The sequence below is a fragment of the Macaca nemestrina genome, chromosome 11 (genome assembly GCF_043159975.1).
Source record: "Macaca nemestrina isolate mMacNem1 chromosome 11, mMacNem.hap1, whole genome shotgun sequence".
NCBI lineage: Eukaryota > Metazoa > Chordata > Mammalia > Primates > Cercopithecidae > Macaca > Macaca nemestrina.
In genome coordinates this window covers 60,326,157-60,341,831 of record NC_092135.1, presented here as the reverse complement: position 1 = coordinate 60,341,831, position 15,675 = coordinate 60,326,157, and the positions used below count along the sequence as shown (strand labels likewise).

Genomic DNA, 15,675 nt, shown 5'->3' with positions numbered 1-15,675 from the left:
TGTTAAGTCACTTCAGCAATTTGGGTTTTATTAAACTTTAGCTAAATAAACTCAGTGCCCTAAGATATGTTGTACAAATACCTGATGATTTAAAAACAACCTTTTTCTGTCTGGTTTCCTTCTTTCCTATCATATTTTTCCCTCCAAAACGATTTTTTAAAGTAGTATTATTTTCTTTTAATCTATCAGATGCCCTTAGCTATGTTTCCAGCACCATCTAAAAGAAAAATATATTCTCCTTTAGCATCTCATATCTCATGATAATTTAAATAGCCTCATCATACAAATTTTAAATATCTTTAATCTAAAATTCTTCCCAGTTGTTGCTTTAGCCTCTAGCTTCTTGTCTAAATGTAGGTATTCCTTTGCAGCTGGAAATTGGCCTACTTTATGTTTAATCAGACACTTGAAATATATTAAAGCACTCTCCAGCTGTTGGTTTAGTCTACTTGGTCACCTGTTTTCCACCTTCTCTTAATATATTGAAAAATGTAACCTGGTCATCCATCTTGCAAATGCTTCTCTGAAGAACATCAAGTACTCCTCTATGCTTTTGAGTTTTACATGACTTTCTATTGAATCTCTTATTTCCCCCTATTTCTGCCCATTCATTTCCTTTAAATTTATTTACTTTGTTTTTCAGGTTATTCTCCTTTCTTTCATTAGAATCCTAAATCCCATCTGTTCATGATCACTCTCAGTGAGGCTGCCTTTCACCTTTAAATCCTCAACCAAGGCCTCTCTGAATATAGACGTAGGAGGTAGGAAACCCTGTATTCTGGTCCTTTATTCTTATTCTTTTCTGGCCTCATATTCTGTCCGCTTAGGTTTACAATTGGTGAAATAAGGATATTGTTAATACCTACCTTAGTTAAAATGTTGAAATCTTTTTCATTTGCATTTTGATGGGCTTAGAGGAACCTAAGTCAACATTGATCATCTTGAAGACTCTAGAAGTCTTCTGCATTTAAACATCTGCTTTAAAATCACTAGAAAGAAGCATAATTATCTTTTTTATACAGCATGAAATAAATTTTAAATGCCTTATCTAAGTAGCTTTCACAAGTTATTTTAAGTAATATTTTAAGTTTTACTGAATTAATTAAAATATAGATTAAAAGAAAATGTGGATTAACTCTTTAAGACTAAGAGAAAAAAAAACAAACCTGGAAGAGAGTAAGAGTTTAGAGGGTTTTTCCACCTGCAAATAAGAGAAGCTAAAATAGTGAATGCAATGAAGTTGCAAATTCTGAGGCTAAATTTGAGTATGACATTTTATCAACCAGTTTCTCAATCATATCAGATCCTATGTCTCCTTGTCTCAATAAATACTTCGTTATACTCATTTTGCTATCCTGAAATTGATCTCGGAGATAATTTAACCTATTTCTAAAATATCAATGTGATTCCCTAACTGGAATACACAGGAGAAATAAAAGAACAGCACTTTACAATAAAATATTTATTTCAAAATGTTAGTGTTCAAATATAACTGCACTAGAAAACATAATGCAATAATTAGACACATGAAGAAAATTTGGTTTTAAAAGCATTAAGTACATGAGAAAATATTCCATACAGGTACCAGATAAAATGGTCAGCAGGAGTATGGATGGGTAGCATAATCAAAACCACCATTGGAGTCAAGAATTATATCAGACTTATTTATACATGAATTTTTAAAATGGGAAGTAACTAAAATTTAATTATGATTGATATATCAATACAAGCTGAAGGGAAAATAAGGAAGTATGGTAGTCTCAGAAAGGATCTAGCTCTTGCTTTTAATGGTAGTGTCAAAATGATACTTTCCGTGATATAATGCAATAGTAGTGAATTACACAGAAGAAAGAAATCCCACTAGATGTCAGGACATACATTCATCCTCTAATACATAAAAAAAGACCCTGCAAACACGCTTTGTTATGTAAGGAGAAACCGAAGATGGAATGGAAAATGAAATGGCAATTGAGACATTATAGAGAAGTTGTGGTAGATCTGCAGGGAGTTTTGAGAATGAGACTGAAAACCAACAGGCAACCCAAAGACAAATAAATAATTACAAGTGATTCATTTTTAAGACATAGGTTCCTTTTCATAGTATCATATCATTTTAAATATATAGGAGGATATTTATATAAAATATTTTTGAAGGAACTTTTATTAGTGTGATTTTGGTAATTCTCTGAAAATTTAACAATATTTGGTTGCAACACTGATAAAGAACACTCAAGTCTCTTATCTTACATATTTGCAAATGACAGATCCAAACACAGATTGTAATCTAAACTCTAAAATTTTCTATTGGCCACTCAAGTGCCACAAGGAGTGTAGCTCTAAGTGGCGTAATTATCCAAAATGATGAGCGATTTCTGACAAAGTTCTGAATAAAACAATATATATTCTTACCTCTACATGGAAATTGTAGCTCTGGAAATTTCAATTTATATTAAAATCATGTAAAAAGCACATTGCAGTGTTTATATGTGAAACAGTTAGTTTTAAGGCTCAATTCATGAATAAACAGGCTTTTCACCTGCATGAATGCCCTTGAGGCAGGTAAGGTAATTCTTTAAGGCAAGGAGAATTGTGACATTGAAATTCTTTCATAATTGTGACGACAAAAAATGCTGCCACAAAATCTCCCCTAGAGTGAAATACTACCATAGTTGAAATCACCTGCTTATATAAGTGTAGCCAGTTCAGTGGAGTTTATTGGAACTGGTCACAAGGGCAATTAAAGTAGATCAACAGTGTCTTTCTCTCTATTAACATTGTAGAATCTGTGATGACATCGATGATCCGTGAATTTAGCCAAATTTTAAACAACTCTGTGGACAGTTTGCTACAAAAATGCAGCATAGAGAAGGATGACACAAAAAGAGAGTGGAAAGATGAGCTTACGGGTTTTGAATACAATTTAACTATATATTTGAGTTCTGTTATCTGTAATCTCTTAATAGTATCCTTGTTAGTTAAATAAACTAAGGAGTGAAAATATGACATTAGAGTTGGGGAAAAGACAGTATCTAAGAAACCTGAAATCCTGGCATAATTTACAAATTGTAAATATTAAGATATAAAACCTAGAACTCAACTACAGAATGCTACAGAAAGGAAAACACTATCCTGGTATGCATTACAATAAAATAGTGATGTGGGCTGGAGACTTCCAAAAAGACCTGAAGAATGGAGTTTCTGTCAGAGAACTATCTGAAGGCTAGATGAATTTGTTGCCACTATTTACTCTTATTTCTATCTTTGTATAAATAGAAAAGAGAGTTAGGTTCTATATGCAAATGAGAACATACGAGGCAATAAATTCCTGGAGAGCTCATGACATTTTTCTTCTAGATGGACTTGGTCATTGTCACAGATAAGAATCAGGGAGTCAACACAAATGCAACTCAAGAAACACAGTATTTGTTAAATACATGAAAATTTATTAAGATTACTTCACACTTTTATAATAAACAAGTCTGAACTTTTATGAACAAGTATAGCGTGATTTCCTCCATAGTGACTATGAACAAAATGATGAGCATTGATTTCTTAGTATTATATCTGACCCGAGTTGATTGATTGTTGTCCCAAATGCAAAATCTTTAACTCTAATTCTAAAGTGTTTATACCTTGCTTGATGCTTAAAGTACATTTTGATCCCAAAAATGGGTTCACTTCATTTTGAACAGATAAAGAAATAACAGAAGGCAACTATGCTGCCTAACAAGTTTATTGATGCAATTTGTATGTTTTAACCACTTTCCGGGGCACAAAAATAGGGAGTTCACGATTTTTATAAAATTCTGTTGTTAATTTTTAAGACCTAAATGACAGTGTAGGTAATATTGCTCATTACACAAGATACTTCTCAGAGAATTTCCTGATTCTCCATAAGCAACAGATAACAGATTCATCCCGAAGGAAGATATAGCTGGTCAATCTACTCCCTCAACAAGGAAACCAGGAGTCTTGCCACCTTGCCAAGTTATCTTTGTAGGAAAGATTGCGAGAAGTGACTAGGTACTATCAACCCCAGACATGCCCTATTACCTAGCTGTGGCACTTCTATTGTAAGTTATGTTTGCCAGAGCATTCTGCTTGTGTGGTTTTTATAGCACCTTTTTTTTTTTTTTTTTTCTCAGAAAGTGGTCAAGACTTAAACATAAGTGAAAGGAAAAAAAGGATCTAAAAATCCCACATATGATCCTGGAGTTTTCATTAGAGTACACACATTCACACAAAAATGGCCCTTCACCCTCTGAAGCTTTATCTGTAATTCCTTCATCTGGGTTTAACTATTTTAGAAGTTCTATGGAGCATCTCATATAGGTAGTGGAAACATATGAAGAGCCTAGATGGCTTGTCACTCCTCAGTGACACAGAGGGGAGTAACACAAATTGGAGCAGGGCAAACAATCCATTTGGAAATTTCATGGCCAATATGACTTTAATCATAGGTAAGTCCTTCTTAAATAATCCTCAAATTACAAAATGAAATTTATAAGAAATTTTAAAGGTAGAATTTGACCAATAACAGAGAGTGTAGTTTTTTCTTTTATTGTAGCTTTTAATGAAAGAAACTAATGAACAGCTAAATCTGCCATTTGCTCTCTGAGTGCACACCTAGAACCCAGTCTTATTCTCAGATACTCACATGCCATTCCATGTGGCCCAAGGTGACCCAATCCCTGTGTCAAGGTATAAGCTAGCTGCATTTAGTCACAGTCAAATCAGGATCATACTGGTCATGAATCATTAGCAAGGTATTCAGAACTGTCTCTTTCTTCTATATCTTCTTATATTACTCTTTCAAATACTTTCCTTTTTTATTTTTTAGGGCCTTTCAATCATATCAAGTCAAGCCTCCTGGGATCCACATCAGATTCAAACCTCAACAAATACAGCACCATTAACAAGATTCCACAGCTCACTCTGAATTTTTCAGAGGCCAAAACTGAGAAAAAGAATTCATCTCCTCCTTCTTCAGACAAAACCATTATTGCACCCAAGGTTAAAGATCGAACACACAATGTGACAGAGAAAGTGACCCAGGTAGGACACAGTGTTCTTATCAATTTCAACTGTTTTAGAGGTTTGTTTCTACACCTTAAAACATATTCTTTTTCTTATAAATGACTACCAGTAGAGGTAAGACATTTATCTGTACTCCTATTTATCTTGAGATGTTGGGCAACTCTCTAATATAACAGATTCATAAAGCTGTATATTAGGATTTTATATATTACAAGACTAAGCAAAAATGGACTAACATGGCATGGTAGCTCCTACTTTCGTAGAGGTGGTTAACCTGCTATTCATCATGTTTGGACACTTATTATTTGGCTGCCAACTCTCACATTATTAAAACGTGGTTTTTTAATATAATGGATGTGTCTATTGAAGCTTTAGGGGACTAATTAGGATTTGCTGTGAACTCTGGTATCCTTTTTGCACTTTACTAAATAGAGTCGGATCTAGTTCAGTTAACTTGGGGAAAAGAGCTGTCTGAGACGATGAAAAGTCAGTGAAACAACACATTTTATTGGAACAATATCTTATTGTTTTCAAATAAATACTGCAGCTTGAACTAGGGTAAAAAGCTAGCAGGCGTACTGCTTCACAGAGTAGATAAAAATGATTTCTACTTATTATATCAACATACCAACTAAGCAGTACCTAGCTTTTGCTTACAATGCACTTACATTGTTGAGAATTCATGACTCTAAAATTTGTCAAGCAAGCGGTTCTTTTACGAAAAATTTACTCAGTATATTTGCTTAGCAAATCTTTGCATAAACTCTCTATAATATAAAGCCAAGCTTGCCCCCATTCTCTATCCCAAGCGTTGAAGTTTTTGAATTAATGAAGTTCTTCTGTGATTGTAATCACTACAAACCACACTATAGTACTGTTTCCAGATAACCTCTTATGTGTGATCTGAAATAGCTATGAAAAGACCATGAGCAAGTTATAAATAGACCTGTGCAGTCTATATTTATTTGAGAGGTGAAATTATACTTGCCATTCTTGAGAGCATCTTTCCTATATATTTTATTTTATTTTTTTAAATATATTTATTTATTTATTTATTTATTTAAAATTTATTTATTATTATTATACTTTAAGTTGTAGGGTACATGTGCATAACGTGCAGGTTTGTTACATATGTATACTTGTGCCTTGTTGGTGTGCTGCACCCATCAACTCGTCATTTACATCAGGTATAACTCCCAATGCAATCCCTCCCCCCTCCCCCCTCCCCCCTCCCCCCTCCCCATGATAGGCCCCGGTGTGTGATGTTCCCCTTCCTGAGTCCAAGTGATCTCATTGTTCAGTTCCCACCTATGAGTGAGAACATGCGGTGTTTGGTTTTCTGTTCTTGTGATAGTTTGCTAAGAATGATGGCTTCCAGCTGCATCCATGTCCCTACAAAGGACACAAACTCATCCTTTTTTATCACTGCATAGTATTCCATGGTGTATATGTGCCACATTTTCTTAATCCAATCTGTCACTGATGGACATTTGGGTTGATTCCAAGACTTTGCTATTGTGAATAGTGCCGCAATAAACATACGTGTGCATGTGTCTTTATAGCAGCATAATTTATAATCCTTTTGATATATACCCAGTAATGGGATGGCTGGGTCATATGGTACATCTAGTTCTAGATCCTTGAGGAATCGCCATACTGTTTTCCATAATGGTTGAACTAGTTTACAATCCCACCAACAGTGTAAAAGTGTTCCTATTTCTCCACATCCTCTCTGGCACCTGTTGTTTCCTGACTTTTTAATGATCGCCATTCTAACTGGTGTGAGATGGTATCTCATTGTGGTTTTGATTTGCATTTCTCTGATGGCCAGTGATGATGAGCATTTTTTCATGTGTCTGTTGGCTGTATGAATGTCTTCTTTTGAGAAATGTCTGTTCATATCCTTTGCCCACTTTTTGATGGGGTTGTTTGTTTTTTTCTTGTAAATTTGTTTGAGTTCTTTGTAGGTTCTGGATATTAGCCCTTTGTCAGATGAGTAGATTGCAAAAATTTTCTCCCATTCTGTAGGTTGCCTGTTCACTCTGATGGTAGTTTCTTTTGCTGTGCAGAAGCTCTTTAGTTTAATGAGATCCCATTTGTCAATTTTGGCTTTTGCTGCTGTTGCTTTTGGTGTTTTAGACATGAAGTCTTTGCCCATGCCTATGTCCTGAATGGTACTACCTAGGTTTTCCTCTAGGGTTTTTATGGTATTAGGTCTAACATTTAAGTCTCTAATCCATCTTGAATTAATTTTCGTATAAGGAGTAAGGAAAGGATCCAGTTTCAGCTTTCTACTTACGGCTAGCCAATTTTCCCAGCACCATTTATTAAATAGGGAATCCTTTCCCCATTTCTTGTTTCTCTCAGGTTTGTCAAAGATCAGATGGCTGTAGATGTGTGGTATTATTTCTGAGGACTCTGTTCTGTTCCATTGGTCTATATCTCTGTTTTGGTACCAGTACCATGCTGTTTTGGTTACTGTAGCCTTGTAGTATAGTTTGAAGTCAGGTAGCGTGATGCCTCCAGCTTTGTTCTTTTGACTTAGGATTGTCTTGGAGATGCGGGCTCTTTTTTGGTTCCATATGAACTTTAAAGCAGTTTTTTCCAATTCTGTGAAGAAACTCATTGGTAGCTTGATGGGGATGGCATTGAATCTATAAATTACCTTGGGCAGTATGGCCATTTTCACGATATTGATTCTTCCTATCCATGAGCATGGTATGTTCTTCCATTTGTTTGTGTCCTCTTTTATTTCACTGAGCAGTGGTTTGTAGTTCTCCTTGAAGAGGTCCTTTACATCCCTTGTAAGTTGGATTCCTAGGTATTTTATTCTCTTTGAAGCAATTGTGAATGGAAGTTCATTCCTGATTTGGCTCTCTGTTTGTCTGTTACTGGTGTATAAGAATGCTTGTGATTTTTGCACATTAATTTTGTATCCTGAGACTTTGCTGAAGTTGCTTATCAGCTTAAGGAGATTTTGGGCTGAGACAATGGGGTTTTCTAAATATAAAATCATGTCATCTGCAAACAGGGACAATTTGACTTCTTCTTTTCCTAACTGAATACCCTTGATTTCTTTCTCTTGCCTGATTGCCCTAGCCAGAACTTCCAACACTATGTTGAATAGGAGTGGTGAGAGAGGGCATCCCTGTCTTGTGCCAGTTTTCAAAGGGAATTTTTCCAGTTTTTGCCCATTCAGTATGATATTGGCTGTGGGTTTGTCATAGATAGCTCTTATTATTTTGAGGTACGTTCCATCAATACCGAATTTATTGAGCGTTTTTAGCATGAAGGGCTGTTGAATTTTGTCAAAACCATTTTCTGCATCTATTGAGATAATCATGTGGTTCTTGTCTTTGGTTCTGTTTATATGCTGGATTATGTTTATTGATTTGCGAATGTTGAACCAGCCTTGCATCCCAGGGATGAAGCCCACTTGATCATGGTGGATAAGCTTTTTGATGTGTTGCTGAATCCGGTTTGCCAGTATTTTATTGAGGATTTTTGCATCGATGTTCATCAGGGATATTGGTCTAAAATTCTCTTTTTTTGTTGTGTCTCTGCCAGGCTTTGGTATCAGGATGATGTTGGCCTCATAAAATGAGTTAGGGAGGATTCCCTCTTTTTCTATTGATTGGAATAGTTTCAGAAGGAATGGTACCAACTCCTCCTTGTACCTCTGGTAGAATTCAGCTGTGAATACATCTGGTCCTGGACTTTTTTTCGTTGGTAGGCTATTAATTATTGCCTCAATTTCAGAGCCTGCTATTGGTCTATTCAGGGATTCAACTTCTTCCTGGTTTAGTCTTGGAAGAGTGTAAGTGTCCAGGAAAGTATCCATTTCTTCTAGATTTTCCAGTTTATTTGCGTAGAGGTGTTTATAGTATTCTCTGATGGTAGTTTGTATTTCTGTGGGGTCGGTGGTGATATCCCCTTTATCATTTTTAATTGCGTCGATTTGATTCTTCTCTCTTTTCTTCTTTATTAGTCTTGCTAGTGGTCTGTCAATTTTGTTGATCTTTTCAAAAAACCAACTCCTGGATTCATTGATTTTTTGGAGGGTTTTTTGTGTTTCTATCTCCTTCAGTTCTGCTCTGATCTTAGTTATTTCTTGCCTTCTGCTAGCTTTTGAATGTGTTTGCTCTTGCTTCTCTAGTTCTTTTAATTGCGATGTTAGAGTGTCAATTTTAGATCTTTCCTGCTTTCTCTTGTGGGCATTTAGTGCTATAAATTTCCCTCTACACACTGCTTTAAATGTGTCCCAGAGATTCTGGTATGTTGTATCTTTGTTCTCATTGGTTTCAAAGAACATCTTTATTTCTGCCTTCATTTCGTTATGTACCCAGTAGTCATTCAGGAGCAGGTTGTTCAGTTTCCATGTAGTTGAGCGGTTTTGATTGAGTTTCTTAGTCCTGAGTTCTAGTTTGATTGCACTGTGGTCTGAGAGACAGGTTGTTATAATTTCTGTTCTTGTACATTTGCTGAGGAGTGCTTTACTTCCAATTACGTGGTCAATTTTGGAGTAAGTACGATGTGGTGCTGAGAAGAATGTATATTCTGTTGATTTGGGGTGGAGAGTTCTATAGATGTCTATTAGGTCTGCTTGCTGCAGAGATGAGTTCAATTCCTGGATATCCTTGTTAACTTTCTGTCTCGTTGATCTGTCTAATGTTGACAGTGGAGTGTTGAAGTCTCCCATTATTATTGTATGGGAGTCTAAGTCTCTTTGTAAGTCTCTAAGGACTTGCTTTATGAATCTGGGTGCTCCTGTATTGGGTGCATATATATTTAGGATAGTTAGCTCTTCCTGTTGAATTGATCCCTTTACCATTATGTAATAGCCTTCTTTGTCTCTTTTGAACTTTGATGGTTTAAAGTCTGTTTTATCAGAGACTAGTATTGCAACCCCCGCTTTTTTTGGTTCTCCATTTGCTTGGTAAATCTTCCTCCATCCCTTTATTTTGAGCCTATGTATGTCTCTGCGTGTGAGATGGGTCTCCTGAATACAGCAGACTGATGGGTCTTGACTCTTTATCCAGTTTGCCAGTCTGTGTCTTTTAATTGGAGCATTTAGTCCATTTACATTTAAGGTTAATATTGTTATGTGTGAACTTGATCCTGCCATTATGATATTAACTGGTTATTTTGCTCGTTAGTTGATGCAGTTTCTTCCTAGCCTCGATGGTCTTTACATTTTGGCATGTTTTTGCAATGGCTGGTACTGGTTGTTCCTTTCCATGTTTAGTGCTTCCTTCAGGATCTCTTGTAAGGCAGGCCTAGTGGTGACAAAATCTCTAAGCATTTGCTTATCTGTAAAGGATTTTATTTCTCCTTCACTTATGAAACTTAGTTTGGCTGGATATGAAATTCTGGGTTTAAAATTCTTTTCTTTAAGAATGTTGAATATTGGCCCCCACTCTCTTCTGGCTTGGAGAGTTTCTGCCGAGAGATCTGCTGTTAGTCTGATGGGCTTCCCTTTGTGGGTAACCCGACCTTTCTCTCTGGCTGCCCTTAAGATTTTTTCCTTCATTTAAACTTTGGTGAATCTGGCAATTATGTGTCTTGGAGTTGCTCTTCTCGAGGAGTATCTTTGTGGCGTTCTCTGTATTTCCTGGATTTGAATGTTGGCCTGCCCTACTAGGTTGGGGAAGTTCTCCTGGATGATATCCTGAAGAGTGTTTTCCAACTTGGTTCCATCTTCCCCCTCACTTTCAGGCACCCCAATCAGACGTAGATTTGGTCTTTTTACATAATCCCATACTTCTTGCAGGCTTTGTTCATTTCTTTTTCTTCTTTTTTCTTTTGGTTTCTCTTCTCGCTTCATTTCATTCATTTGATCCTCAATCGCTGATACTCTTTCTTCCAGTTGATCAAGTCGGTTACTGAAGCTTGTGCATTTGTCACGTATTTATCGTGTCATGGTTTTCATCTCTTTCATTTCGTTTATGACCTTCTCTGCATTAATTACTCTAGCCATCAATTCTTCCACTTTTTTTTCAAGATTTTTAGTTTCTTTGCGCTGGGTACGTAATTCCTCCTTTAGCTCTGAGAAATTTGATGGACTGAAGCCTTCTTCTCTCATCTCGTCAAAGTCATTCTCCGTCCAGCTTTGATCCGTTGCTGGCGATGAGCTGCGCTCCTTTGCCGGGGGAGATGTGCTCTTATTTTTTAAATTTCCAGCTTTTCTGCCCTGCTTTTTCCCCATCTTTGTGGTTTTATCTGCCTCTGGTCTTTGATGATGGTGATGTACTGATGGGGTTTTGGTGTAGGTGTCCTTCCTGTTTGATAGTTTTCCTTCTAACAGTCAGGACCCTCAGCTGTAGGTCTGTTGGAGATTGCTTGAGGTCCACTCCAGACCCTGTTTGCCTGGGTATCAGCAGCAGAGGCTGCAGAAGATAGAATATTTCTGAACAGCGAGTGTACCTGTCTGATTCTTGCTTTGGAAGCTTCCTCTCAGGGGTGTACTCCACCCTGTGAGGTGTGGGATGTCAGACTGCCCCTAGTGGGGGATGTCTCCCAGTTAGGCTGCTCAGGGGTCAGGGACCCACTTGAGCAGGCAGTCTGTCCCTTCTCAGATCTCAGCCTCCATGTTGGGAGATCCACTGCTTTCTTCAAAGCTGTCAGACAGAGTCGTTTGCGTCTGCAGAGTTTTCTGCTGCGTTTGTTATAGTTTACTGTGCCCTGTCCCCAGAGGTGGAGTCTACAGAGACAGGCAGGTTTCCTTGAGCTGCTGTGAGCTCCACCCAGTTCGAGCTTCCCAGCGGCTTTGTTTACCTACTTAAGCCTCAGCAATGGCGGGCGCCCCTCCCCCAGCCTCATTGCTGCCTTGCCGGTAGATCACAGACTGCTGTGCTAGCAATGAGGGAGGCTCTGTGGGTGTGGGACCCTCCCGGCCAGGTGTGGGATATGATCTCCTGGTGTGCCTGTTTGCTTAAGGCGCAGTATTGGGGTGGGAGTTACCCGATTTTCCAGGTGTTGTGTGTCTCAGTTCCCCTGGCTAGGAAAAGGGATTCCCTTCCCCCTTGTGCTTCCCAGGTGAGGCAATGCCTCGCCCTACTTCAGCTCTGGCTGGTCGGGCTGCAGCAGCTGACCAGCACCAGCACTGATCATCCGGCACTCCCCAGTGAGATGAACCCAGTACCTCAGTTGAAAATGCAGAAATCACCAGTCTTCTGTGTCGCTCGCGCTGGGAGTTGGAGACTGGAGCTGTTCCTATTCGGCCATCTTGCTCCGCCCCTCCTATATATTTTAATATTTATGTAGTAAAGAGGCTTTCTGTTCTAAGAATTTCACTTAACTTATATTTAGTAAAATGGGTAAATGAACAGTTTACTGTTATGCACATTGTATTGACATCATTTTGATAGCTTTGTATTTTCCTTTCAATTGTTTTTACTTTAAAAGTTTTATTATTTATAGATTCCTACCATTCTATGAATATATAGGAATCAAGAGACTTAAGAGGATACAGAAGAAAAGTTGGAAATACTAGGGTCAGGTCCCTGCAAGTGCATAAGGAAATAAAATTCAAAGAAGCACAGCATGGCAGTAGGGACTGTGGCGAACTGTGGAGTGCAGGCCCCCTCTAAAGCAGACAGCTGATATGCAGCTCTGGCTAACTGTGGTTAGGCAGAAATGCTTGACCAACTAATGAATGCTTGCAAATCTTTCCATTTTAAAAGAGAAGCTGGAAATGCAGAATTTAAGATAACCTCTTTATTTCTTAAAGTTGACAAACTAAAAAATGCTTTGAACTCTTTTTTTAGGCTGAACAAAACACATCTTAAGGCCTGTGTGTAGCCATGTGTGATCTCAGCAAGTCTTTCATGTGCTTGGTCCACCACAGAGGCCATCCTATGCTGCCATGTTCAGCAGATCCACTGTGCCAGGAGTACGTGATACACACAGAGATCTGAGAAGCACCTGCTCTGGGGGCTTTCTCAGATAGTGGCACAGGAAACATATATACAAATATCAATAATGAAATGCAGGGTAATAAAGAATATTAGGGAGAAAGTTATTGTACCGTAAGGGAAGAATTTGCAGGGAAGAAAAAGAGATAGGATTAAACACTTAAGCCAGATCTAGAAGATCACATCAAACTGTGTAGTCAGTAAGTTTTAAGAGCATAAATCAGAGTCAAACTGGATTGTGTTTTATTTTAGCCATTTATTGTAGGCCATGAATGCAAGTGGCATTTATTGTGTGTCATTAAGGCAAATTTCAGGACTGGTAAAACTTACTTCTCAGAGTTGATATAAGAATTAAATAGAAATGTGGAAAGTGTCCATCCTAGTACTAAGTACATAAAAGCAATGTCAGGCCATTAATATGTTTACTAATTTTCTTCTATGATCCCCCAACTCTCCTCACCATCTCTGCAGGATCTCTTTATCCCTACATCACGAGGGCCTAGTAGAACATCTGGCAGAATGCAATTCATCAAATGTTTGCTGAATAAATGAGTGCATAAATGAATGGAAGAGTTAGCCAAGAGAAGGGATAAGAATTCCAGGTAGAAAAAAAAACACAAGAACAAAGTTATGAAGGCATTAATGTCCATATGACTTTTTAGAACAAGTGGTTTTCTGAGCTGGTGAGAGGCTAGTCTGGACAATTTACCTTCAAAATAACACTTTTCTACCTTTTCACCTAAGTGCCATGGGGGTCTGAGTAAAATGCAACAGTTTCCATCAGAAGCTTTGCATTTTTTTGGTCTCACACTTTATCTTTAAAAGCCCTGTGACTTTCACATTTAACTTTGTTATATAACAATATTTGTTTTAACATTTTAAAATGTTTTAAAATATTGCTATAGACCCAATGTTTGTGTCCCCACCAAAATTTCTATGTTGAAACATAATCACCAGCATGATGGCATTTGGAGGTGGGACCTATGAGAAAAGGTCATGAGTGTGGAGCTCTCATAAATGGGATTAGTGTCCTTATAAAAGAGGCCCCAGAGAGCTCTTTGGCCCCGTTCTGCAATGTGAGGTTACAGCGAAAAGATGGAGATTATTTATGAAAAAGGAAGCAGGCCTTCACCGGGAACTAAATGGGCTGGCAACTTGATCTTGGACTTCACAGCCTCCATAACTGTGGACAATACATTTCTCTTGTTTGTGAGCTACCCAGTTGATGAGCATTTTATTTTAGCAACCCAAATGGACTAAGATGACTACTTACCACTGAGTGAATCTGAGGCCCACAGAAAGACCCCAGAGTTTTCCTAAAGCTTCTTATGCTTCCCACAAATTGTGGAGTGCCCCCCATCCCAGTCTCCAAAGTACCCCAATTGGAGAGGCAAACTGCTGGAAGATCAGAATTTGATCATATTTTATAAAAGTTCTTTATTTTTTACAGTGTAAAAAATACAATGAATGGAAGGAAATTCTGGAGTCAGGTAAAATACTTAAGTTGCTATGGTCCTTGCTAGAAATAAGGGATTGAATAAAAGCTGAGACTAGAAACTGGGAAAAAAGGCATCAGTAAGAATGCTTTATCTTCTTTGTAGGGGACCCCTTTAGCTCTTAGTGACAAACCTTCCAATTGTCCACGTGTCAAACCAAACAATGTAGAGATCAAATATCAAGAAATTCCTCCTGCAGGCATAGCCTCTGGGAATTTTATTCAAGCACTTGAAAGCAGAGCTCCTCAATAACTCATTTATAGGATTATATACTTCATTTTGTGTTTGTGAACTTTCCTAATTGAAGCTATCTTTGAAATTTCCATATTCACTACTTTTAGCATCAGTTGTCCTCTCCTCACCAAAAACAACTTGGTAATAACCAAAAGACTTTACTTGTCTTTTTGTTTTCTTTTAGGCCTGCATGGAAATTCTCTTTGTCAGGAAATTTTCAACATGTTTGCTCTAGGCAGCCAGCAGTATGTTCTTAATCAAATGTTCTTTCTTATTTTATTCACATAATAGATTGGTATGGAATTTCTTTCTTCATAAGAAGTCAAGATTTTGCTTATAGATTATTCAACAATAAATTTTAAACACTCTACAGTGCACAAACAATAGAGCAGTCATCAAGAGAAAAAGGCATAGATGAAAAGAATAATCGTTGCTCCTGTTGTTCTGTCTCACCACTTGGATCTTATCTCTATTACATGTTAAATTAGAATTAGGCAATTAGTTTTTTGCCTCCTCAGCTACAGTACCTTCTTCACCATAGGGACTATGTGGTCATTCATTCATTCACTCCTTGGTCATTCATGTATTTGTTTATTCATTCAAAAGCATTTATTGATATGTATTATATATAACATATAATATATATTATATATTAGGTATTACATATTATGTGTATATATAATATATATTATGTGTATATATAATATACATGTTATGTATTATATGTGCTATATATAATACATATATAACATAGTATGTGTGTATATAATATACATATATATTATATGTGTTGTATATAACATATAATGTATGTCTATATATTATATATAATGTATAATGTATATCCATATATAATGTATAAATACACACAGTGCTAGGTGCTGGGGATTCAGAATTAAAAGGCAAACCTCTGCCTTTGAGTCTTGAAGGAGGCAGACAAGTACAGTTCATTGGCATTACAGTACAATGTAAAGTATTTTTCTGTGGGTAAACAT

At 37.2% G+C, this 15,675-nt stretch overlaps 1 protein-coding gene across 7 annotated transcripts in view; it reads left to right on the top strand.

Moving 5' to 3' along the window:
* The window catches only part of LOC105483334 (potassium voltage-gated channel subfamily H member 7), a 473,655-nt gene that overhangs the window by 322,708 nt on the left and 135,272 nt on the right, over window positions 1-15,675 (top strand). For all 7 annotated transcript variants that reach the window (XM_071072859.1, XM_011744162.3, XM_071072860.1 and 4 more), the window contains one exon: window positions 4,841-5,055. In XM_071072859.1, coding sequence (XP_070928960.1) covers window positions 4,841-5,055 — 215 coding nt within the window. The remainder of the gene's footprint in view (window positions 1-4,840; window positions 5,056-15,675) is intronic.